The 24,087-nt window shown below is 47.1% G+C and overlaps 2 protein-coding genes across 4 annotated transcripts in view; one reads left to right on the top strand and one right to left on the bottom strand.

Annotated features, from left to right (window-relative positions):
* The first annotated feature begins 198 nt into the window (after nt 1-198).
* RAB35 (RAB35, member RAS oncogene family) lies at nt 199-15,047 on the top strand. The gene is made up of 6 exons (XM_040081110.2): nt 199-371; nt 4,049-4,099; nt 4,811-4,934; nt 11,553-11,677; nt 11,765-11,889; nt 12,415-15,047. The coding sequence occupies exons 1-6, from the start codon at nt 320-322 to the stop codon at nt 12,541-12,543; spliced, it is 606 nt and encodes a 201-aa protein (XP_039937044.1). The 5' UTR covers nt 199-319; the 3' UTR covers nt 12,544-15,047.
* Nucleotides 15,048-15,828: 781 nt separating this feature from the next.
* Nucleotides 15,829-24,087, bottom strand: part of BICDL1 (BICD family like cargo adaptor 1) — a 48,828-nt gene continuing 40,569 nt past the window's right edge. Inside the window, exons 9-11 of one of the 3 annotated variants that reach the window (XR_009208404.1) lie at nt 23,335-23,455; nt 19,082-19,965; nt 15,847-17,995 (exon numbers count right to left, since the gene is read on the bottom strand). Coding sequence is in view for 1 of the 3 variants with exons in the window: in XM_058422873.1 (XP_058278856.1) it covers nt 19,765-19,965; nt 23,335-23,455 (322 nt within the window). In the remaining 2 variants the exon portion in view is untranslated. Of the gene's footprint in view, nt 19,966-22,400; nt 22,510-23,334; nt 23,456-24,087 lie in introns of all 3 variants that reach the window. The other 2 variants (XR_009208405.1, XM_058422873.1) reach the window with 2 other exon arrangements.

Here is a 24,087-nt window from a genome sequence, read left to right as displayed (position 1 = left end):
CCCGCGGAGGGGACGCGGGGCGCGGGCGGCGGAGGCCGGCGGCTCCCTCACGCTCCCGCCGCGGCCGCCGCCTCAGCCACCGCCCCTCCGCGCGCAGGCGCGAGGGCGCGGCCGTTTTCCCGCGCAGCCGCGGGGCGGGGCCGGCGCAAGCGCGGCGGAGCAGCCGGCGGCCCCTGGCGGCGGCCCCGCGCATGCGCGGCGGCGGCCCCGCTGTCAGTTCCGGCTGTTTGTCCGGGAAGTGGCTCCGGCCGGTGCCTCCGCCGCCGCCCCCCGCCCCCCCCCCCCCGCCCGCTCCGCCGCCCGCGGCCGCGCCCCGGCCATGGCCCGGGATTACGACCACCTCTTCAAGCTGCTCATCATCGGCGACAGCGGTGAGCGCGGGCGGCACGGCCCGGGGGCGTGGGTAGGCCGCTGGCGGGGTGGCCGCCCCTCGGGCCGTGAGGGGCCGGAGTGCGGCGGCGGGGCCGGGGCGGGCGGCGCGGAGGAGTCGGGGAGGGGCGGCCTCCTCCGCCCGGGGCACCCGCGGCGTTGTGCTGCCGATGCCGCGGCGCGGGGCTGAGCCGGGACCCCGCGCTGTGTGAATGGCGGGGCGCGTTCGCTTGGGCTTCGGGAGGTTTTATCTGATAAACCTGCGGAACTGGCTACCACAGGATATTATGGTAAATAGCTTGGCTGGGTTTGGGAAAAGGCAGATTAGACACGTAGAAGTCAGGACAGCACCGGCAGCGCTGCCGGCATCAACCTTGGCGAGCGCATGTTTTGACGGCGCCCACTGATCTGTTGCTGGGATGAGGAGGGAATTCCCTTCCCCTGTGACAGGCAGTTTAGGGATCAGTGAAAGGGCTGGCTGCCCTAAGGACTATTGTTTCCAGTGTGGTAGCTAGTACGTTTTAACAGTCATTCTTCTTTTAATTATTCCTTAAGCCTTTTTTTGTCCTTCATCCTCAAGTCTCAGTTCTAGAGTTCCTTTTTTTTTTTTTTTTTTTTTTTTTTTTTTTTTTTTTTAAATAAATCATGAAAGAGCTGGTAGCTTTGCTGGTAACTTCTTGTTATAGTATAGGATGCAAATACCTAAAAACAGGAGATAAAGGCGTAGTTTGAGTTTTTTTGAAAATAAATGCTTCTGCAGCAACCTCAGAAACTTCTGGAGGTCTGAGCATGTGAACTGTGCCGGTGTCTGGTGCTTTGGTCTGGGTACTCAAGGATTGGGACTGGGAAGATTCAGTGCAGCTCGGTGTTGGTAGCACTCCAGCAGCTTACAGTTGAATTTCCATAAACTGGAAAAGGGTGCATCCACCCATTTCTTTTAGCAGAGGTGTGGTCCATGGGGCGGCAGGTCCCGGCATGCAGCGAGGCACAGCTCTTGGATGAAAGGGTAATGTTGCACGATCTTGGCACTTGTCACCTTCAGAAGCTTTAGCTTCATGTTAAAAAATGTTTAATTCTACACTAAACAGTGTCTGCATGAAGGGATCTGAGAAGGGAGACAAGACAACAGCTTCAGAGCAGCTTAAACCCCAGGCAGTTCTTGGAGCCTGTGGATTATTACAACCAAATGCTGCATTCTGAGTTGAGCAGTAACTCTCTTGCTTGCTGATGAGTTCCAAAACTGTTCAGGCAAGATAAACAGGATAGTGAAAACTCTGAGGAAGACTTCTCATTTTAAACAATTAAATAAATTTTCTCAGCTCAGTCTTCTTGAGCAGAATCCCTATAGTGTATCCAGTGAAAGGAGTGTTGTGAGAATTGTCAGGCTGCCTGTGGTTCTCTGCTGTAATTAAATCTCACTATGTAGTTTGACTATTGATTTTTCCTTGGTTTTGTTTTTGCTAACCCCAACAGGAAGGCTTTGTCCCTGCTTTCACAAAACACTTTTCTTGTCTTGTTTATTGACATTTTATTCCCTGCTATAGGAAGTGGAGTATTACTGGATAGGATAGTTCTGTCTCATCTGCTTTTCCCTGTATGCAAATCTGTCAAGAGGGTAGTAGGTTTGTGTGTTTTTAGAACAGGTCATCTTGAAAAGCTGCTGGTGATTTCAGCTGTGCCACATATTTAAAAATAATACAGATGATCTGTGCTTTGCGTCTGCTTCTTTAATTCCCTCTACCATTCAGCAAGATGTGGGTCTTGGAATCTTGCCTTACGCTGAAATTGACTTTTAACTTTAATTGTGCAAAGTCAGTAGGCCTTTTTTGTTTTGTTTTGTTTTGTTTCACTTTGCTGCCTTCAACAAGCTGAGGGCCCTACGAGCCTTCTCTTCAGATCTTCAAACAGCTCTGTGTTGGAAGTGTGGGGTCACCCAGAGTGTGGTTTCTCTACGCGTGAAGAGTGTGGGTCAGAGGCAGTGTTTGTTTAGTGAGCTCTTTGTCACTGGGAGCTTGTAGAACTTCCCGAGTTTGGGAGGTTTCTTCTCTCTGGAAGCTGCCAGTGTGCTGGGAGCTGTGCAGTGGAGGGCAGTGTGACAGAGCAGTGTCATGTGCAGCTCTGCACCATTGCCCAGGGCTGGCTGAGCTCGGAGATGCTGCTGTGGTCAGTCTGACAAGTCTGCAGGTTCCAGCACCTTCTTGCCTTTCAGTGAGCTGAAGGCCAAGGCTGCTTGGTCAAGAAGCACAGCTCTTGATGTGGAAACATTCTCGTTTTTTTCTTAGTTTCTTATTTTTTCTTAGTTGACTGGTGTTTGCAGAGCTTTTACTATTGCTAAATAACCAGTCCTCTGGTAATGTACAGAAACTGCTCTTCTACATTTTTTGAGCTCAGAGGTATTGATTGTATGCATGTTGCAACTTTGTATTTTTTAGTTCCTTTCCTATTTTCTTCCTTAGCTTGGTAGCAATGAGAAATGAGCATGGCTTCTCCAGATGGCTGGTGATTTCAACTCTTTGCAAATGAGGCCTGGCTTACTGTAATCATGCAGATTTTTCGGTTGGTTTTTATTTTTTGTTGGTAGCTGTTGTCACATGCCAGCAGCTGAGAACTACTGGAGTTCGGCATAGCCTCTGCATAGGTCTTCTGTTAAGAAGAACTTGCAATTTATACATCATCAAAATAATTACCTCAAATAACTTCTACCTGAAAAGATTTAATAGATAATTACCATGGTGAAGTTGAATTTCTTATTCATGCCATAGCAGATATATGTTGGGGAGGAAAGGTCATTAACAGCAGAGATTTTTTGCAGAGATAGCAACGTGGAGGCATTTGGATACCCAGATTCCCTCGGGTGGATGTTCAGGAATGAGTTTCTTACAGTTCTTGTCTGAAGCACTGTGAAAAATGCTTCCCTTCCAACAGGGTGTGATCAGGGTGCAGACAATCAGTTGTGGAAAACCTGGATGAAATGCTACTCAAAGCATTTAGAGAAATGTTGCATGGAACATTTTGGCAACAGGTACAGCTTCAGAAAGGTGTGTGTCCTTCCTGTTAGATGTGGAACAAGGCTGTTTTGGGTGGCAGTACAGGACAGTGATTCCCAATTCCTGTTTGGTTTAGGCTTCTGTTAAACTGTGGCCATGCTAATGTGAGCTTTGTAGTACCAAGCCCTGGTGTGATTGTCAGAGCAGTCCAAGTTCCACACAGAATGGGAGGTAGGCAGTGGTTACCTGATGTCACACATGATGTGCAAGTGGAATTCAATAGAGTGCTGAATTCAGAGCAGTGTTCCAAGCCCTTGTTAATTCCCAGGACATGTTCAGCTCTGGCTCTTTCCCTAGCAGATGTAAGCCTGCTGATTGTAAACTTGCTTTTAGTTGTTCTTCTTCTCTGACTTCTTGAACTGAGCACAGTTCAGAAGCTGCTGTTGGAGGGTTTGCTGAGAGCTGGAGGAGGGAGGACACAAATCTCCTCTCCCAGCACTGCTACCAGAAGCATCCTGAGTCTTGGGGTAACTGTGCTTGGTCAAATCTCCAAGGAGAGCGTGGAGATGAGCAGTGGTGGGTGGTACTAAATGATGTGCTGATTTTTATGCAATGGATGGGTCAAACACTGTTACATTCCCTGACCCCCAGAGTGACTGTATTGAAAGACTTGCTGTGTTTGTTTGTCGTAGGTGTGGGCAAGAGCAGTTTGCTGTTGCGTTTTGCAGATAATACCTTCTCAGGTGAGTGGTTTGTTTCCTTCAGTAAGTGCAATGCTCTAGGTTTGCTCCAGTGCTGCTGGTTGGTAAGCAATCTGGGTTTGCCCACTGATAGCTGTGCTGGGAATGCATCATGCTTTTAACTTTGCATCTCTTGGTATGAGCCTGTACAGGCGATGTCTGATCTTCACTCACAGCTGGAAGTCCCTGAGTATTGAAATACTGAGGAGGTTCCAGAAACAGCTTAGGTGGTTTAGGTTATGCTGTACTCTCTGCAGACTTCCTATTAGGCATTTGGGATTTAGATTGATTGAGTATTGTGGTAAACCACTTACATTTGTGATATAACCAATTTATTGGGAGGAAACTCTTAGAATAGACTGTATTCAAAGTAAGTGGTTGTACAAGCATTTAAAGCAAAGTGTTATCTCTTGGGTGCATACTCTTGATCAACGGGATAGAAAAGTAATAATTTTATTCTGTAACACTGAGCTTTTAATTTTAAAGGTGGCATGGGAGTAGTGGTTTTGTGGCTAGGAAACAAAAGCTGTTAGCTACAGATAAAAATATGCAGATCAGCATGATAAAAGGCATTTTAAACAGTAAGCAGATATGGGGAACTTGTTCTCCTGTCCATTCTGAGAGCTGCTGCCAAGTAGTGTTCAAGAAGTGTGCTTTGGGACATCCAAAATAAACAAGACTTAACGTTCTCACTTACCCACACTTTCCCTCCAGGCAGCTACATTACCACCATTGGAGTGGATTTTAAAATCCGGACAGTTGAGATCAATGGAGAGAAGGTGAAGCTCCAGATCTGGGACACAGCTGGCCAAGAACGCTTCCGGACTATTACATCAACGTGAGTAACGCCAGGCTTTGTGCTGTGTAGCTTTGGGTCTGGATCTTACTGTCCAGAGTTGGGGTTTAGGTATTTAAGTAAGTATTGCAGTTGATTAACTAATGATGGCTGTGTGGTCTGTACAGTGAAACTTCTCTCAGCTGTGTCAGAACTGACCGTGGTGGTGATACTCTGGCAAGGTTTGGAACTGGGATTTCAGAGTTCCTCACCCTTCTATGCATTTCTGTGGTGGCTTTGTCTTATTCCTGTGCTGCTGGTTTCCACACGGTAGAAGTGGAGTTATTAGACTGCATATAGTAGACAACTTGCCTCTGTGTCTGTCCAAGTTCGCCCTCTGATTGAATGCACTGCAGAAGAGAGTGCAAACCCTCTGTCAGCGTCTTAAAAGCAGCTTAGAGATTGAAGAGTAGGATTTCAAATCCCTGGTTTTCCTTTTGGACAAATGCTTTAGCAGCTATATTTGTGTGGAGTTCTGCTGAAGCAGACGCCCACATGATATTAACCTTTTCCTTGGTTGGAATTCAGATTCGAACTCATTGTCCTTTTGAACAGCGTGTGCAGAGCTCTTCCTGTTCCTGAAGAAACCACACCTAGAGCTGCGGTGGTGGGAACTAAGAATAAAATGCGTTTGTAAACTGATTGCAGTAAAGGTGGACTCCTCACGGGGGAAGAGGGAAAAGTGCACTTGGAAATGGAACTTCTGTTTCCTTGGATTTTAACCAACATAATTCTTGAAAGATCCATGTGTTTCACTTGGTCTTTCATGACTCGCTTCTCCTTTGGCTCTTATTTGAGAGGAGGATCCTTTTCAGTTGATGAACTGATTAATTTTCTCAGACCTGAAAATAATGAGATTGGTTACATCTGTGTTGTGTCTAAGGCACTAGAAATGGCAAAGTTGAAGGTGACGTGTGCGCCGCCCCTTTCCTCTGCACTCCTATACGGATATTACTGGGTTACTTCCATTGTTTCTTAAGTGCTTAGCTTGAAAAAACTGGTCTGCCTCTTGTAGGGTTCCTGTGTGTGACATCACTTCTTGTTTGAGCGCTGCAGGCAGCTTTGGGAAGGAAGTGGTGAGGGGGAGGCTCCGTGCAGTGCTGCGGCCCTGTCAGCTGTGACAGGCGAGTCCCAGAGCCGCGATTACTGCTGAGTCAGCACGTGGCTTTCCTGTTTGCAGATTCCCGACGCGGCTCGGGGCTCGCTAATGAGCGTTGGGTCGTGGGGCTGATGCCAGCTAGCTCAGAGAGCCGTGGTGTATCCGGCGCTGAGCAGGGGATACCAGCGAAGGGGGATTCCTTCTGTCAGGGGGAATAGCTGTGGATCGGACTTGGCAGTGTTTTATGTAAAGTCTTTTCTTGATGAACTTCTAAAATAGATAAGCTGAAATGGTTTGAGGTATTTGTGCCGTGACCTGTTGGAACTCTGCTGCTATTTCCTTTTGCATTGCTTTTTACCCGATTGAGGCATATTTTACTTTGGGGGCAGCTAACGTTTTGGGAGCCTTAGCTCTGGTAGTTACAGAATCCTCCATGGTCAGGAAAAAGATCTGCATTTTTTGCAATCCTGTGCAAAGAAGTTCCTGTGTCCAAGTGCATTTGAAGTGTTGAGGAAAATGCTTTGGGATTGCTGGTTATTGTGGGATGAGGGCTCCTCTTGCTGGGTTGATTGGCTGTGCTTGTCTAGTGTTCCTAATCATATCACCAGGTGATAGCACGAGTTCAGTTTTAGAAATGGTTCTGGCTGGCTTGGTGTTTTTTTTTATTTATTGGCAAAGTAGTACTGTAACTGATTTATTTATCCTAAACTGATGGACAAATCAAGTAACCTTGCTTGTTCTTACAAAAGGGTTTGGTTATCAAATCATGGCTGGAGTATGAGTACCCTGTAAACAGAATATAGTAGTCTGCCTAGACTTTGACTAGATTGAGGTTTAGACTGAAATTTAAAATATAAAAGGTGTTCCTTCAGTATTACAGTAGGTCAGGGAGTCCCTTTACAGTGAAAGGCAGAGTTCAGATTGATGTTGAGCCAAGCCTGGCAAGCAAGCCTAAAATTAGAGCCCATCTGGTAATCACAGTAATAGGTTGGTAGTGCTGCTGTGTGGACTTAGAACTGCAAAATGGTAGAGGTGGTAGGAATTTAATAGTGGAAAACTGGGAACCATTAAAAGGTTGTATTAGTTTGATTTCACTTGACTGTAGCTACAGTCAAAAGCTGAAAAGCAGAATAAAACTGTTATGGAACAGAAATCAAGTTGGTCTGGAGTATTTTACAGAAGCTCAAGAAAATGAAACTAGATCAGAATTTCAGACTAGGAGGTATGAATGCAGCTGGTTTTATTGTCTGTTAAATGTGGAAATACTGGGATAGCTGGTGCCTTCAGGGAGGAGAGGCTGATCTGTGTGAACTTGGTTGCCATGGAATGTCATCCAAATTAAATTTGATTTAAATTCACCAGGGAATTAGCATGCCAAGACGCAGCTGTATTAGCAGGAATACTTAAAATGCATGAACAGCCAGTCCCTGTACTTGATTTCCTCTTGTAGACAGGACTACTTTGTCCTGATTCAGGACTGTGGGTTTAGGGTTCAGGCTTTACATAATAGTTGTCAGATGCCAGCTCAGGCCGAATAGTGATAGCAGAGGGACCTTCTGCCGTGGTTTCCTGTGGAATGGCATGTTTGAGAGAGGGATTAGATCTTTAAGATGATTGATTTGCTGTGTCTTGTAAAGCAGATATGACTAAAAGGCTAGTAGTTAAAAGACTGGTCTGACTGACAATAGATGTGCTTCCAAGAACTTGAAAGAAAGGCAAGTATGAAACCAGATTATTAGAAGTCTCTGGAAATGGTTAGAATTCTAGATGAATGAAAAAATGAAGGAAATGTGTGCTGCAAAGTAGTGAAATATGAACAGAGAAGCTGGATTAAACCAGTGACCTGTCTTTCACATTTGGCAGTTACATGTTTTCCTGAAAAGAACAACATGTGGGTCTTACTGGACTGACACAGTTTCTCTTTTAAATCTGACTTAGCTCCTGCTGTGCTCCCTGAAACTGGTTGTTATAACTCCAGATGTTAATATTGGGAAGCAATTGCTAGAGGGAATATGAGAACTTTCTCACTGGTTCCTTGCAGTAGGGAATGCCCCAATGAGTGGCAAAGGTTCCCTCGTGTTTCCCACGGCCACGTTCAGGGATGTGAGGGGGGATGGAGGTGGCTGAAGGACATGTTGAGTTTGGGTAACCCCCAATTTAATTCAACTGGTAGAACAAGCAATGAGGTGTTTATTTCAACTTAAATGTTGGCTTTTTAAAGCCTTTTTCACACCTAAGTTAAATGTAAAGGTCTAGGGAGCTCTTCCAACTATATGGGAGATTGTTGGTTGCTACCAAGCATCCAAGAGTGTACACAGGTCAGGTTTGGTTGTCTAGCACCTCAGGAGGATACTTTCATGGATACTCTTAACGTGAACAACTGGTCTAGAACATTTTTTTCTGCATTTTACAAAGATATTTCCACCAGCAGATGCTGGCTCTGGGGGTTTGCAGAGTGCATGGCAGAGCACACCCACCACACAGAGGATAGCTAGCATCACTCTCTGACTGTCCTCTGAGATGCTCAGATTGAGGACTTCAGGTCTTCTCTGCTCTCATTTCTGTGGTCTCCATTTCCCCAAAAATGTGGATGGGAAGGAGATAAGACATTCTTTCCCTTGTGTCAAAGTCTCAACTACCTCTTGGTTGCCAAAAGCACAAAATTTACACCTACTCCTCCCTGAATGCCAAAAGCCCCATCTGTTCTCTACTCGCCAAAGCCCACAACCTGTTATAAAAGCAGTTCTGCACTGCATCATTCTGGAAGTTGAAGTATGGGATAGGATAAATCAGAGTTTGTTTTCTAGTACTGTCCTGCATTTGGGGTTGGAGAAGCTTCGCTGTACTTATTAAGCCTAAAATGTTACCTAGGATGCAGAGCCGTATCTAACGACTGATAGAAAATAGCACGACCAGCTTTTTGAGAAAAAAATGTGTGCTGTGGGATTGAAGAGTTAGACAATAACAGGTAGTCGTGGTCTTATCTCTCAGGCTGATCTCTCTTGGTAATGACAGCCAATAGAGAAAATGACATTTGAGTGTAGATGAGGGGTTGGCAACCTTTCTAGAACGATGTGCCAGACAATTTTCCCTTCCAAAAATAGAAGCAGTGTATGCAGATAGGCACTCAGCAGGAGTCAGGGGTTGCTGTCTTGCACAAAGGAAGTTATTTCTGTTGAGGTGGTTGGCAGTGTCAGCGGCAGGAGCTCCAAGCTCTTGTGTCCCCACTGCCGTGGTGGTCTCTGCTGCAGGGCCCACAGCCCCCGTCCCAGGAGCACAATGGGACGGCGCTGACGCAGTGTCAGGAGCGGGATCGGTGCGCGCAGGCTGCGGCTCTCCGCTCCCCGACATCAGCTGCTTTGCTGAGAAGAAAACGTAGGTGCGTGGGCCGGGCAGGAGCAGCAGGATGCTCGGTTGGGCCCCCTGCTTGGGCTGACAGGGATGCCAGGCTGGGCTCGGTGTGCACAGCAGAACGAAGCAGCTCTGCGGAGGTGCGGCTGAACCACTGCGCTTCTCCAGGGGCTGACTGTTGTCTTGGCAAATGCAATGCTCAGCGTTGTTGAGGAAGTGGTAGGTCAGCCTGAGGGTGCTGAATTAAGACTATTAGGTGATGATATGGGAGAGCTTGAAGATAATGGGTTTATCGTGCAGCTGTGGAGAAGTCCAGTGTGTTAGTAGGACTGGGGATCTTTCCCTTTCTGATGCCATCACACAAAACAGGATTCATCAGAACCAGTGTTCGGGGCATGCCGCTGTCAGGAGAGGATGGGTTGTTTTTGCAACATGTGGATTCAGGCCATGGAGTACTTTTCCCTCTAAAGGATCCAAATTATGAATAAAATTGAGTTGTAATCAAGTAAAGCACAAATGCGGTGCTGTAGCAAGTTTTGAAGTTGTTGAAAGAACTGACTGCAAATGGACTAGAACATTTGAAAGCACAGGATTTCTTCTGGGCTGGGGATAAGTAATTCTTGCCTGAGATAGTTCTTGCCAAGGGAAGCGAATGTACAGCATAAAACATGGCAAGGGAGCCGTATTTGAGTGTCTCCTCAAGTGCCCAGATGGGCAGAAGGAGCAGGCTGTTCTACTGCTGCAGAGCATCACGGAGGAGCACTGCTGCCCAGGGACTGCTGCAGGGGGATCGGGAGGGGACAGCCTGTGACTCTGGGGGTGATCTGTGCCTCTCTGCCAGTCTGTCTGATGGTGTTCAAAGGCAGGTGGCTTCTCTTGTAGAAGGATGATGAGGCTGGAGGTGGGAAGAGACGGTGACTTGCTTAAGCACTTCAGTAGCAAAGTGAGCTGAAGCTTTGAGATCTTCTCAAAGGTGTGGTTGGGTTAGATTCAAAGGCTTTGAAACTCAAAGGTGTGTTTGCTGAGTTGGAAGAATTAAAGAGGAGCAGAACGGTCACAGTGGAAATCTCTGAAGTCCAGTGGATGTGCTGCAAGAAGTGCTTGTGATAAGACAGCAAGGTCTAGGAATGCCGTCACAGTTTAAGGGAAAATCCTCAATTTTGTATGCTGGTTTTTTGAATTTGTTTTATTAAAAATGTTAATATTGATCAAAAGAAAGAGAAGAGGATGAAAGGAAAAGAATAAAGCTACACATAATATAAATATAAATGGGTCCTGATGAAGACCTCACTGTTTCCTGTTTCAATTACTTTTTATTTTTTGGGTCACAGCTGCCTAATTTGCAATAGGGGATGTACCTGATAGCCTTGTGATTGTGGCTGAAAACTGGGAAGGTAGAGCTTGCTGGTTTTTTATTTAGCATTTTCGTGGTGCACATGCTGTCTGTCTTGGGTAGCTTCATGCAGGTGATAATGTTGGAACCTGAATTCAGATATTTTTCTTGCATATCAGACTTGTGCATCATCTTTTAAAGGTGCCAGTTGCCCAAGACTAATGGGAATAAACTGAAATAAAGCTTATTTTTAATGGCTAAAGGTAGCAGAGTGTATTGAATGCACATATGGAGTCGATCTGTTGAGTAGGAAGGTGTGATCAGAACACAGTCGCTCAACAAGACAGAAATTTTTGAGAGCTCGAGAGAACTGTGACTGAAGGTTGAGTATATTTGGAGATCTGCTGAAATTTTAGTCTGTAAGCGATCGTTCACAGATAACAGAATTACTGCAAAAACTTGATGTGGCTTATACAGCCCCAAGGTTCACATCACAGCCAGTTCTGAGGATGTGCTGGGGGTACATTGCCTTTGGTCCTCTAGCTGGAAGACAGCATTCATCTTTGGAGGTCTTGACAACCTGAACAAGGAAGAATTTAGAAGTCCTTGGACCTGGAAATGTATTTGTATAGAGTGAATGAGCAGGGAGCTCTGCAGTTTTGGAGGAACAGCCTGGCATCAAGCTGTTATAAAAGAGCTACACAAAAGAGCCTCAGTGGAAAGAAAATGGGGGCACTCGATTTCCATAACTTGGGATTTAATTGTGAATCCTGTAGAAGCTCAGTGGAAGAGAGGTGATACCCTGGGTTAACATTTGCTGTCCTTCTGTGCCCCACAGGTATTACAGAGGAACGCATGGCGTCATCGTTGTCTACGACGTAACGAGCGCAGAATCTTTTGTGAATGTAAAAAGGTGGTTGCATGAAATTAATCAAAATTGTGATGATGTCTGCAGGATACTAGGTAGGTAATTAGGGAGTTACTGCACCTTATTTAGTGGGCTGGCCTGCTGAAATACCAAACTGACTTTTATTCTCTTTCCTTTATTAGTGGGCAATAAGAATGATGACCCAGACCGAAAAGTGGTAGAAACAGAAGATGCCTATAAATTCGCTGGGCAGATGGAGATCCAATTGTTTGAGACCAGCGCCAAAGAAAATATTAATGTGGAAGAGGTAATATAATATTCAGAAGAGTGGAGATATAATGATTTGGGGATAATGGTGTGGGAAGAGATAAAAATTCCATTCTTCCCGTTGAGAAAGAAAAAGTGCTTGTACGAGTTGCAAGTAGTAGATAAAATATCAAAAAGAGACATTCAGCTGTTTTTGGAAGAGTTGGGCAAGCAAAATGAAGGAGCCCACACTGCATTTTCAGTAGCTTTACAGTGCTCACGTATCAGGCAGGAAAGACTTGGGAATGCTTGTAGGAGGTAGGACTGCCCAGGCTTCACTCCTGGCCTCAGCTGCCAAACTGCCCTGGTTTTATTTCCTGCTTTGCAAAAAGGGATAGAGGTACTGTTGAGTTTGGGAGTGGGTTGGGAAAAGGATTGGATTTCCGCTGGGGCCATAGCGGGTTGGGGAAGCTCTCTGAAGCATTATTGAAACATACAGAAGAGGGGAATGGCTTCCAAGGAGCGGCACCCCACAGGAGCCAGCCCGAGTTCTGGCGTGGTCTGAGCGTGCTTGTTTCTCTTGCAGATGTTTAACTGCATTACAGAGCTTGTCCTGCGAGCAAAGAAAGAGAACTTAGCAAAGCAGCAACAGCAGCAACAGAACGATGTGGTGAAGCTAACGAAGAACAGTAAAAGGAAGAAGCGGTGCTGCTAATGCCCCTTCCCTGCTGCAGAGACTCTGCTCTCAGACAGATCAGCCCCTCCAGCTAGACTCGGGCAATTCCACTGGGGCAGGCTTTGGGAGGACTTTCTCAGTTTTGTGCCGTTATTTAAAGATTATTTTTTTTCTCCATGTTTTCTATCAAGAGGCGCTGGCACCTTACCACTGCAGTGCCAAGAAGGTATCGGATGGAATCTTGCCCCCTTCTCCTCCCCTGCTCATTCCAGTGCGCCTTGTAGACAAGAAGGACGTTGCCTACCAAGTGGACTAATTAACCCAAGAGTTTGTATATAATGTATATTGCTTTAACCAGCCTCGCCTCCCTGATGTCGCTTTGGCTTCTGCCTTCTTAATGTCAACCAATCATGGACTGCAGAATTCATCTTTTTAAAGAAAAAAGTTTAGGAGTTCTTAATTTGAGTTGGCCCCAGGTTGGCAGTGACTGCTTCCTGGGGCCTCCAGCTGCATTTCTGTTGGGCTCCAGGCTGGAAACTGGTGCCCCTGGGGCCCCTGGCTTCTCCTGGAGTCCCAGGCTTTTCCTGGGGCTCAGGCTGTGTTTTTCTAGGTACCAGGATTGCAGGTGTCGCTGCTGGAGCCTGGGGTTTCATTACACCAGCCCCTGGGCTGGCAGCTGGAGCTGCTGCTGGGGCCTGGAATTTCAGCTTGCCATCATCCAGATTTGTGGCTGGATCCTTGGATTTCACCTCTTTGTGCTGCAGCCCAGCTGTACCTGTGCTCTCCTGTAGTTTGTATCAAGATACTGGAAAACAAACTGACCTGCAGAAGTGGGATTTATTTGGATAAAACCTTTTTTTTTTTTTTTTTTTAAAAGCAAAGTTTAACAACTTTGACCTCTGCCTCTGGTTCTGCCAGTGTCCTAAGTGAGGGTCCATTTCTTTTGAGAAGAACAAAAATCATGTGATTCTGCCAAAAACCCCAAACTTTTCCTTGTTGCCCTGCCCACACATAGGCAATCTGAACTTGAATGTGAATTCTGGTGGCAAAGCTTTTGTTTTTGAGAGAGAAAAGGCATGAAATAAAATCCAGCTCTTCTTAGTGATGTCTGAATATGAAAGCTGCAGAATCATTCCCAGGATTCTTCTGTTCGGAAAGAGGACTGCTGTTTAACGCAAAGAAATGGAAAGCTCGCTTGCTTGGGTTATGTGGTGGTGGAGGATCACACTTGGAAACAAACTGGGCTTGCTGTTCTCAGCAGCGTTTTCCTGGCCCTCGTCAGCCTTTCTGGGAAAACAAGGGCTCACTTCCTCAGCCTGAGTAGATGTAGTTAAAGGTGGAGAGTGTATGTGTGTGTAACTAAAATATCAAATATCTGGGCTGAAAGGACACGCTCAGCACCTGAATTATTGCCTAAATGATATTAAAAAATAATTTTACCTCCAAAGGCATGGAGGGTATGACTTCCTTTAAGGCCTTGAAGGTGGACATATTCCATGTGCCAGTAAGTGGCCCTATGGAATTTCTGGCCTTAGTTTGGTAGGATGTGATTCACCCATGTCCATGAGCTTGGAATCAGCCCACTTCTGTCCCTCCCTCACCCTTTCCCCAGGAGAGGCGAAATTTTAGTCACATTTTTCCTGCTTTTTTTTTTTTTTAGGTTTTTCAGGTTGTGGTAAGAGCCCTGATCATACAATCACATCACAGTCAATCACTTTCAGGAGTTTTTCCGAAGTGCAAACAATGAATGTGTAACACGTGGGTTTTTAATCGGTTCAGGTGCTGGCGATTACGTATCCAGCTGCCTTCACTCATCTCTTTCCTTCACATATCTTTGCATTGGTAACCCAGGAACTGGAGTGAGCTGGGATGATGCTGCTGGAGCGAGCTCTGGTCGCTGGAACGCTTGAGTGGCTGTGGGAAGTGGTGGCTTAGGTCTCACCAGTCCATCCCATCTGCTCTCCATGTGGAATGTGGTGTGTGCTGGGAGGAGCTGGGCCAGCCCCTGGAGCTCTGCTGTGGGGGTTCCCCCTGCAGATTGAGGGGCCCAGCTGTGTTATTTTGGGAATCTTGGTGGTAGCTGTGTGCACATCTAGGAGGGAGTAACTTCATATAGGCAGAAGTAAAGAACGTGTCTGAATTTACTGGAAATGATGCAATAAAATGAGGAAATGGTGCACCCAAGCCTGAGTGTTCTCTTATATGGAAAAATTGGTTCTCTTTGAGTCCAGGTTTTTGTGGCTGTGGTTGGTTGGAATTCTATTAATCCAGGTCCAGCTTCCTGGCTTAAAGTGGGAATTTTTTTTTTTTTATTTTTTTTCCCAGAGCTGGCTGTAGAGGAGCAGTTACCTCTGCTCTTGCCGTCACTGTTCAGTTGGAAGGGGTGGGGACCGTGTCTCTAGTGGTGCTGATGTGAAGTTTCCTAAATGTTGAGCAATGGAATGTCTAACTGGTTTGCTAGGATTATTTCTGTAATGAAAGTTTCTAATTATGCTTTTTAAATAATTTTAAAAAACTAAAAATAAAAGTTACAAGCTGCCAAATCTTTTTCTGAGGCTCTGTTTCCTCTGCTGTCCAGCACCTGGAGGTGGAGGGTGGCAAGCCAGGGGTGAGCTCTGCTGCTGAGTGTAAAGGGTTATTTCCTGAGAGGGGGATACTAAAAAAAAACCCAACATAATTAATGCTTTCAAATGTTTAGTTGCTGTTCTAGTTTGAATGAAAGAGCAAGGTGGAACTGGTAACATTTCTGTGTGAAATGAGATGCCTGTGATTGTGCTGTGATCTTTTGTCTTCCTGCTCAACAAAAGGTATTGAGTGAGCTTTGAAAGCTCCTCCTCCCGAGGTGATTAAAAAGCATCTGGAGTCTCCTCACTTTCCCAGGAAATGAATGTGTTTAATTAATCTGTGCAGGAACCGCAGCCGTGGCTGTGCCCTCGGCATCCCCTTGCCCTGCCCAGGCTGCTCCTGGGGAGTGTGCTGGAAGTCTCTGGGAAGGTGCCTTCGCTCCGTCTGTGCCCTTCTGGGAGGAGGAGGTGCAGGGGACTCCTGGGGATGGTCTGAGCTGCAGCTGCTGCCAGCTGTGGCTGTGTCACTGTCCGTGTTTGGTGTCTAAACTCCTTCCAGTTACAGTCTGCCTCCGTACCAGGGCCAGGAAAGGACACGAATGGCTGGAAGGTGAGATGATTTACCCACCTTTAGGTTTTCTGTGCACCAAGAGATACAAATGTTTCATCAAAGATGCTGTTGGGTGTTAAATGACAATTCAAAAAATGAGCTTGTTGTGCAGCTGGGCACAGTAAAGCGGTGAGAGCCGAGACAGTATCGTATAAATGATCTGTTTTATTCTGAAGAGAACTATTTACAAAAGAAGTAGAGCATTGTTTTTACTAAAAATATGCCTTTATAGATTTTTATAATATGTATCTTATAAAAACCATACATTTATTTACATGACTGCTACATACAAAAATTACAGCACTGTGGTATATGTACATATCTATAGGTACATTCTTTCTGTTTGTCCCTGCTGTGTGCTTTTTCCCTCTCAATCCAAGGGAATCATTGCTGCAGCACCCAGACACTTCCTTTCTTGGCTTTTTGGTTCAAACAATCTTGCTTTTTATAGCTGAGTGGGGAGTAGAGAGTTTGCCTGATGGAGAGGCATATCTGGAATTCACCATTCTAAGTAGGACAAGTGCATGTGGCCCTGCCTGCAGCCTCACTTCCTGCTCTCTGTGCAAAATGACTCTTGTCAGTAACTTTTTGATTTACTGTTCGTCTCCACGGCAAGTTGCTGATCTAAGTTTGTATGAGGATAAAGTGCTAGTGACTTGCCTTTCATTTACATTTGTTCCTTGTTTACAGTTGCTTCCCTTGCAGAGTTTAGGAAGGGGAGACTGATCCCTTTTCCCTCAGGCTGGCATAACAAACATTTGCCCGAACAGCCACCTGGTACTCAACTGTGGGAAAGTCCTTTGTACCCTTAATCTCAGCAGGCATCTCTTCTCTGTGCAATATTTGAACAGTGACTGTGCAGCACTACTGTTTTATTTACCATTATCTCAAAAGCAAGGCTGAGGGTTGTGTTTAGAGCTGCTGATCCCACTCCTTATATCTCCTTTGGGATCCTGAGTACCTGCTGGATTGATGTGCTTCCTCCATCTCATCCCCTGGAGCCGGGGTTTCCTTTACACCGTGCGTGTCCTGGAAGAGTCTCAAGTACCACAAGTGAAGTGTCTTCTAACCAGCACTGCAAGGCTGCCTCGGGGCTCCTGGCCGTGGCAGGATGCAGGTGAGTGTGTCAATGACTGCACAGGGTGAAGTAGTCGGGACCTTGTTAAAACACAACGTGACAAATGGGTGTGAAGGACTGCACGGGTGAGGTGTTTCAAGACAGAAGACAAAACCTAGCTGCTGTGTTAAGGCAGTTTCTGTTCCTGTGGAGTAGCAGCTCAGCACAAGGAGGTCTCCTTTGGTGTGTTGTCCAGTTCATTACACCCAGTTCTCTTGTATCTCTGGGTTTAGTAGTGCAACTAAGTCTTAAGGGTGAAGGGGCTTGTTTGAAGAAACCATACCCAAGTGGCACCTTAGAATATGCTGACTTTCCTCTTGTAATCTCTTCTGTCACTCTCGTTAAATAAATAACATTGCAATGGGATTAAGGATTCTTAAATGAAGAGATGTGCTGTGCCTACCCCTGCAACTGTGATTGAGTCACTTTCCTCAGCAAACGTAGCAGAAGGCACCTTTCTCCATCTCTTTACTGCATCTTCATGGGATAACTTAAGGCCCTTGCCTTAGGATTGCATCCATCCATCCATTCATCCTCACTGGGGCAGGGTCCCACACAGCTGCTGGGCACGTGGCTTGGATAGAGTTGGTGGGGTCTGGGAAATGACAGCTGACACAGAAAGGTCCCTGAGGACCGAGATGTTCACGTGGCTCTCCTGCGACAGAGCATCGCTCTCAGTGTTCACAGGTGTCACTGTCACCGCTGGCACTGTGTCACAGCTGTCACTGTGTCACTGCTGTCACGGCTGGGGTAGTGCATGTGGGTGTGGCAGTCCTGGCAGCAGGAGATGCTGAGCATGTGCCTCGTGTTCCTGCCCTATCCAGAGGCACAGTACAGTCACAGTACATGGGAGGATGAGGACTGAGAGCACGTGGCATTGCACTGCAGCCCTTCCCCTCGCTTGCACAAGTGGCTACAAGCAGATACTCAACAGCTGAGCATTGCCTAGAAAGGAGAGGCCAAGGTTCCGTTTCCTTCCTTGCTTGTGAGGCTCTTGATTCCTCTCTCCATAAGCATCAAGCTGTATTGGTGGGGCTTTGCCCAAGTATTTCCTGAAGCAGACTCTGCAGTCCAGGGTTCATTGCTTTCACGTAGAGCAGTTTTACCACTCAGCTCCTTATTATCTCAGAGCACTCTGCTCCTTGCGACCCAGAGCTGCCTCAGTGCAAGATGATTTCATACCAGTGTGGTGGCTTCATGCTAACAAGGAAATACGGGAATGCTCAAGTCTTCATAGGCAGAAAGGTTATTTGTACTGAGGTATTATGGATGTTCTATCCCACAGGTAAGCTGGATAATACTAAAACCCAAGCCTCCAGCCTCTTACCTGCTGCTTAGGAGGTGTTTGGTACCTATTCTAGCAGAAAGCCTGCTCCTGTAAGAGCGAGCGGAGATCGCAGCTCCCTGTGGGATGGTGTGTTAGCACCGAAGTTGCTGAGCAGGGCAGAGCTGAAGGTGCACCCAGCTCTGTCTGCTGTGGGACAGTGTAGGTGGTGGCCTCTTTAAAGCAGCAGGAAACAAACTGGGGCCCGTGGGTATCATGAGCTGAGAGAATGTGTGAAAATTGCATGACAGCAGCAGGACATCTCTGAAGTGAGCCTGGCTTATGATGGTAGACTGATAAAGGAGAAGAGCTGTAAAGTGCCCATCCAGTGCAGAGGGAAGGTCCCTACTTGACTGTTGCAGGATTTCCAGCTCTGCTGGGTGCATCCACCAAAAAAGCCACGTTTCTTCTTGTTGATCAAGTTGTGCAAAGCAGGCTCTGGTCATCTTTGATCAAAAGGACCTTTGGCTACCTGCTCACCAAAGAGCTGAGTAGCAACTGACCCACAGCCAGGGACAAATATAAATATTCCTTTCTGTCAGGCCACAGCCAATGTTACTGCATAGGGCAGAGTAACCTGCAGGCTTTCCAGAGCTTTGTAGAGACCCTGACAGCCTTTGGCTTCAGTGAAGGCAGGTGCCAGTGTGCTTTCTGAGGATCGACTCTGCCAACCCAGTGCCAAAGACTGACTGACACACTGGGAGTAGGCTTTCAGTGAATTACTAGTGAGGCTTTTGGGGGCCTCTCCAGTTAAAATGAGTTTTCTTACTCTGTTTGGGAGATGTGTATGGCTTTGGGGAGAGGTGTGTGACTTGCTAAAGCTCCCAAACTACTTTTGGCCATTGGAAGAACAGCAGGTGCCCCAGGACTGAACATGCACAACTTTTATCCAGTCTGTGATCTGTTGTAGATGTTCAGTCTCCTGGGGAGAAATCTGTGTAGCTACAGCCTACAACTCTTACCTCTGTAACAGGAGGGAGCAGGAGAGGACAGTGACACCACCCATCTGTCCTCTGGGCTGCGAGGAGCCTGGATCCCAGCCAGGGTGATGGTGCCCAGGCAGGATCTGCAGCGAGGGCTCAGCTTCCACCACGGAGAAAGCTACATTTGTCAAAACATGGTAATGCTGGGGCCAGAGTGACTCCAGTCTCAGTGGGGTGGATGAAGGATGTCACAGCTGCCAGGGTGGTACAAATGGCTCCCCTCGGTCCTCTTGCATTCAGCCCTCTTCTTCCCCCTGTGCTCGCTGTGAGAGCAGTTCTCAATCCCCTGCACCGCTCTGTCTTGGGGCTGCTTATTTCCTTCTCCAGCATAAGAATGCTTTTAAGACAATCAGAGTATTCTTCACAGCAGAAACTGGACTGTGTCAAAGCTCCTAAAATATACCCTGAAGTTTATCACTTCACTGATAGAATAAGAAAAGTTTCTTTCTACTAGAATCACATTGTCAATTTGCAAATCTCCGGTTCATGTAAACATTTGGTTCAGACCAGGTGCTGTAAATAGTGCAGAGTCTCAAGGGTTAACTCCTTTGCCCCCTTCTTTTTTACTCAGTGGATCAGACTTGGGTCCATCAGCAAGCTGGGCAGCTGCCCCACTCCCCATCTCGAAGCAGGAATTGCTGGAGAGTTTTCTCTTTTTCAGATTAATTTTTCTTGAAAAAGGAGAAGAGACGGTTTCCTTCGGCCCCGGCGGGCTCGTCCCCCTGCTGCTCGGGCCTGAAGGCGGGGGAGGGCCTGGCACTCCGCTTGGTGCCGGAGCCACTGGAGAAGGAATAAGCAAGCTGGCTCCATTCCTTCGGGTGTTTGTCCATCAGCTGCTGGTCAATGACCCTGTGCATGTCATCCTGCAGCAGAGGAGAGGACAGGGGCGTTAGTGGCAGCTGATGCTCAACGGGAGCCGGCGCGGGGGCGGCTGAGGTGGGTATGGAACGTGCAGTGATGAGATGGAGCAGGGATGACGGGAGCGGGGACAGATCTGTGTCCCCACCCGACAGCAGGCTCAGCTGTGCCTGCTGCCGTGAGGCTTTTCAGGGAGTCAGGAAGATCAGTCACACACTTCTGAGGGATAAATTGCTCAGGTGGTCTCGCACAGGAGCTCTGTGCCTGCTTGGGACTCTGTGCCACCCCTAATCTGCGTTTCTCTGCTGTCTGCAGCTTGCAGATGTCCACTTTGGGGGAGAAATAAATAAGAAGAACAAATGCAGCTGAAAGCAAAGGCCAGAAGAAGGATGGAGGTCTGAGCTGAGCGGGTCTGTGTGCACACCAAGTGGACAGGTAGGGGTGGCAGAGCTGCTGCATGGCCACTGTCACTGGGGCTTTTTGGGGAAGGTGCTGAGGGGCTGGGGCAGGTGAGGGGCCACCAGATCCCTCCTGGGCTTTGCACCAGACTCACCAAACAGAACTGAGCTCATCCCTTAGACCCCCCTCCTTCCCCTAGAGCCAGCATAGCAGCAGGAGCTCTGACTGACAGCTCAGCATGAACTGTGGCTTTTCAGATGTACCAGAAGTGCTCTGACTCTGTCCATGTTTGCGCCACAGTGAAGCTGCTTTATACAAAATAATTACCCAGTTCTGTTGCCACTCATGATGTACTAACACGTTCCTTGAAAATCTGGCTATAAATTTTACAGAATTTAAAATTTCAGATCCATTGCTCCTCCTCCAATTGCACACTTAAGCTACAGCTTAGTGAAAATGTGTGTACACAAATTAGCCCCACAGGAGGCATCAATTGTCTCCAGTGGTTTGGTCCCTGATTAGGGCTGAGGACACTGGGGGGAATAAGGATGCTCTGGATGGGCTGGAGTGATGGAAGTGCTGTTCACTCAGCACCTGGTGAGGGCAGCCCCAGGACTGAAGGGAAGGTGCTGCCATGGCCCAGCAGGTGCCCTAGCTGCTCTGGATTGGAACCAGATCAGCCAGCTGGGACTGGAAACTTAATGGCTAATCTCTTGTTGCAGCATTTTCTGCAGGGAAAAGGATTGGTAGCCATGACCTGGACCTGAATTTAGTATGGGGACTTCCCCTGTGGGAGCAGGAGGGTGCAGAGCTACACAGACTGGGGAAGCTTTGGGTCTTTTTAGAGCAGGGCTGGAGAGAGGAAAGGCAGAGGGAGAGTTGAAGAGGTTGAGGTGAACATCAGTATGAAATATCAGTGAGACAGGTTTCCAGAGCCGAAGCTGCCACGTGAAAATGTACAGCACTTGGATTTTGAAGGCACCTCTTCTGTTAAATGAAGTAGGTACCCAGGCTCCTGCATGGAAGATCTGTGTCCTTGATCGACCACACAACAAAGGATGAGAATGATTTATATGTATATTTATATATGTACACATAAAAATAGCATACATATATATATATATAAATACAGTATGCACTACTGAGAGTTCACTGCATTGGGTCCTTGTCTGTCAGATGAGTGAGTCAGAGAGCAAAGCACTAGGATGGGGGGATTTTTTTCCTTGAGTCCTATTTTACAGCCTGTCTGATTATGTCCTTAGAGAACACTCTAATCTTGTCGACAGCCCTTGGTGAAATGCAGACTAGAAGTGTGCAAGAGCAAAATGTTACCAGATTAAAGCATCCAATTATGCCCAGCTAAAGCAGAGACTTTAATCCTATTTTATCAGAAACTTTCTGCAAACCCCTTTGCTAAATAGTCCCCCAAATACATAAATCACCTGACTTGTGTTGTGCCTCTGTGGCTGAGCTGCTGCTGAGGGAACATGAGGTGGCTGGGAACTATTTTCTGCTGTGCAGTAACACCTCAGGTCAGTATGCTGGAGACAATTTACTGCCATGAAGTGGGCCTGAGCTTCAGCTCAGAGAGCTGATGGGAGCAGGTCTGGGGACAGCACCTGTCCTTAACCCCTAAGCTGGGTTTATTCTAGCACTAAGTAGGCCTCACTTTATACCACCCATCCAGACTGAACTTGGATCCAGACAGCTCCTGTGCAGAGCACTGAGTGTCACTTACTGGACAACGAGGCTGAGAAGTAAAATCCCAGTCTGTCTTTCAAGAAACTTTCCAGATACTAAATGTGTGGAGTTCATAATACGTGCACCTCAGCCTGGCTTTCCCCGTGGTGCCCTGGTAAAGCCTCACCATGGGGTGCAGGATGCTGCCCCTGGCTGGTGCTGGGAAGAGGGTGTGAGTGAAATATTGGTGGGTGACAGAGACCCCCACTGGCCCCGCTTGTTGGAGGATGGTGAGGGCAGAGAAGGATGTGGGTGATGGTGGCAGCAGATGGAGAGGGGATGGTGGGTGTGGGGAGCTCACCTCAAAGGCAGGAGGGGTGTACGACTAAAGCTGTTGGTACAGGAACTGAGAAAGGCCACTAGATCAGAAACCAAAGGAGCCAGATAGTAAAAAGCCCTGAGGAAGCAAACTGTAAGCAGGAAAAAGAAAAGAAAGAAGAAAAGGGAAAAAAAAACCAAAAAAGAGAGAGAGAGAGAAACGAAAACACAGTGGAGTTGAAACAGGAGCAAGGTTGTACGGGAAAGGTTTCTACTGGTCAGGCTGGTTGTTAGTAGAGCTGGGGTCTTGCATGGTCTGCAACAAATCAGTATAAATGGCACAGACCTCTTCTCTCAAGTCTGCTTTATTTTCTGTTGAAGTAGCCCTCCCTTGGTGCTGGTTCTGGGAGGAGGCAGCTTTGTCTGCTCTCAAGGGCTCTCTGCCTTCACGAGGGTTTTCCCCACTCACCCCAAGCAGAGCATCTCCAGGGCAGCTGTGGAGCTGCCGTGACTTTGTTTTTTTACCTTGGTGAAGAACTGGAATTTTTGCTTCTCCTTCTTGATGAATCTTCGGAGTTGATGAAAACAGTGCAGCAAAAAACAGCACCACCTCGTTCTCCCAGCTCTCTGCCCCACCATGGAAATGCACAGACGTGCTGTGCCCACACATACCCAAGGTGTGCCTGCCTAGGGACACCTCCTGCACGGACCCCTCCCCACCACGGGCCAGAGCAACGTGCACATTTCCCATTCTGCCAGGAGGCACAGTCTGCTTCTCCATTTCAAATGAGTGTTTAGAGCTGTAGAATTAACAGCTCACAGCCAAAAGGCTCTCAGAGCAGGGAGGAGCAGCTCCACCCACACCCTCAAACACCCAATCCATGGATGCTCAGACACAGCCACAGGGAGGGGGGACAGCTCCCAGAGGTGGCCCTGGGCTCGTGTGTCCTGCAGCCCCTGCCCTGCTGGGTGCTCACCTGCCAGGCCTCCAGCTGCTGCGAGAGGTTCACCTTCTGCTGGATGGCATCCAGGAGCTGGCTGTTGAGGGACATCATGTCGATCTTGCACTTGGTCAGCTCCACCTCCACCGCGTTCTTCCTGCGGGGACAGAAATCGGGGTATGGCGCCTTTTTCTTTTTAAATGAAGAGTTAAGCATACCTAAACAAGTCTACAATTTATGTCTTTCACTGGCAAGTCCCCACATCCTTAAGTGTTCATCTCTGTTGTATTCTGGACAATTTATTAATCTGAAGATTGCGACAAAACTTTTGACATCATTACTTTAAAAACCAGCAGAATTCTGATAAGCACACTGTGAGGAGTACTGAAAGAAAATTAGATACACTGCTGTGTAAGATAATAGTGTGCCTGGATAATGTGCAAGATCTGCCAATAAAATGGAGATCTACAACAAGGCAGAATATATACACAAACGTTTTCTCTTTTTCTTCTGTTTACATGCATAGAGAACAAATATTATGTGCTAAAAATCAAATTACCTGTGTCTGATTGCTTGATCAATAAATTGCAATATAAAACAAACAAATAAAAAAACCTCTTAAAGAGTACAATTCTGCTTTCCTTTGGGACTCGGATTGAAGGAAGAAATTAAAGAAGAGAGCTTATCACAGCATATACTTTTTAAAGAATGTCAAACTGTTAAAATTGTTTGAATTAACTGTTAGGCTTTAAGGAAAACTCCCAATTTCAGTGGAGTTGTCCCAGCCCT

Source organism: Hirundo rustica, chromosome 17 (assembly GCF_015227805.2).
Source record: "Hirundo rustica isolate bHirRus1 chromosome 17, bHirRus1.pri.v3, whole genome shotgun sequence".
In the NCBI taxonomy this organism is placed as follows: domain Eukaryota; kingdom Metazoa; phylum Chordata; class Aves; order Passeriformes; family Hirundinidae; genus Hirundo; species Hirundo rustica.
The sequence above is the reverse complement of the archived record's forward strand: the minus strand, read 5'-3'. Positions and strand labels throughout refer to the sequence as shown.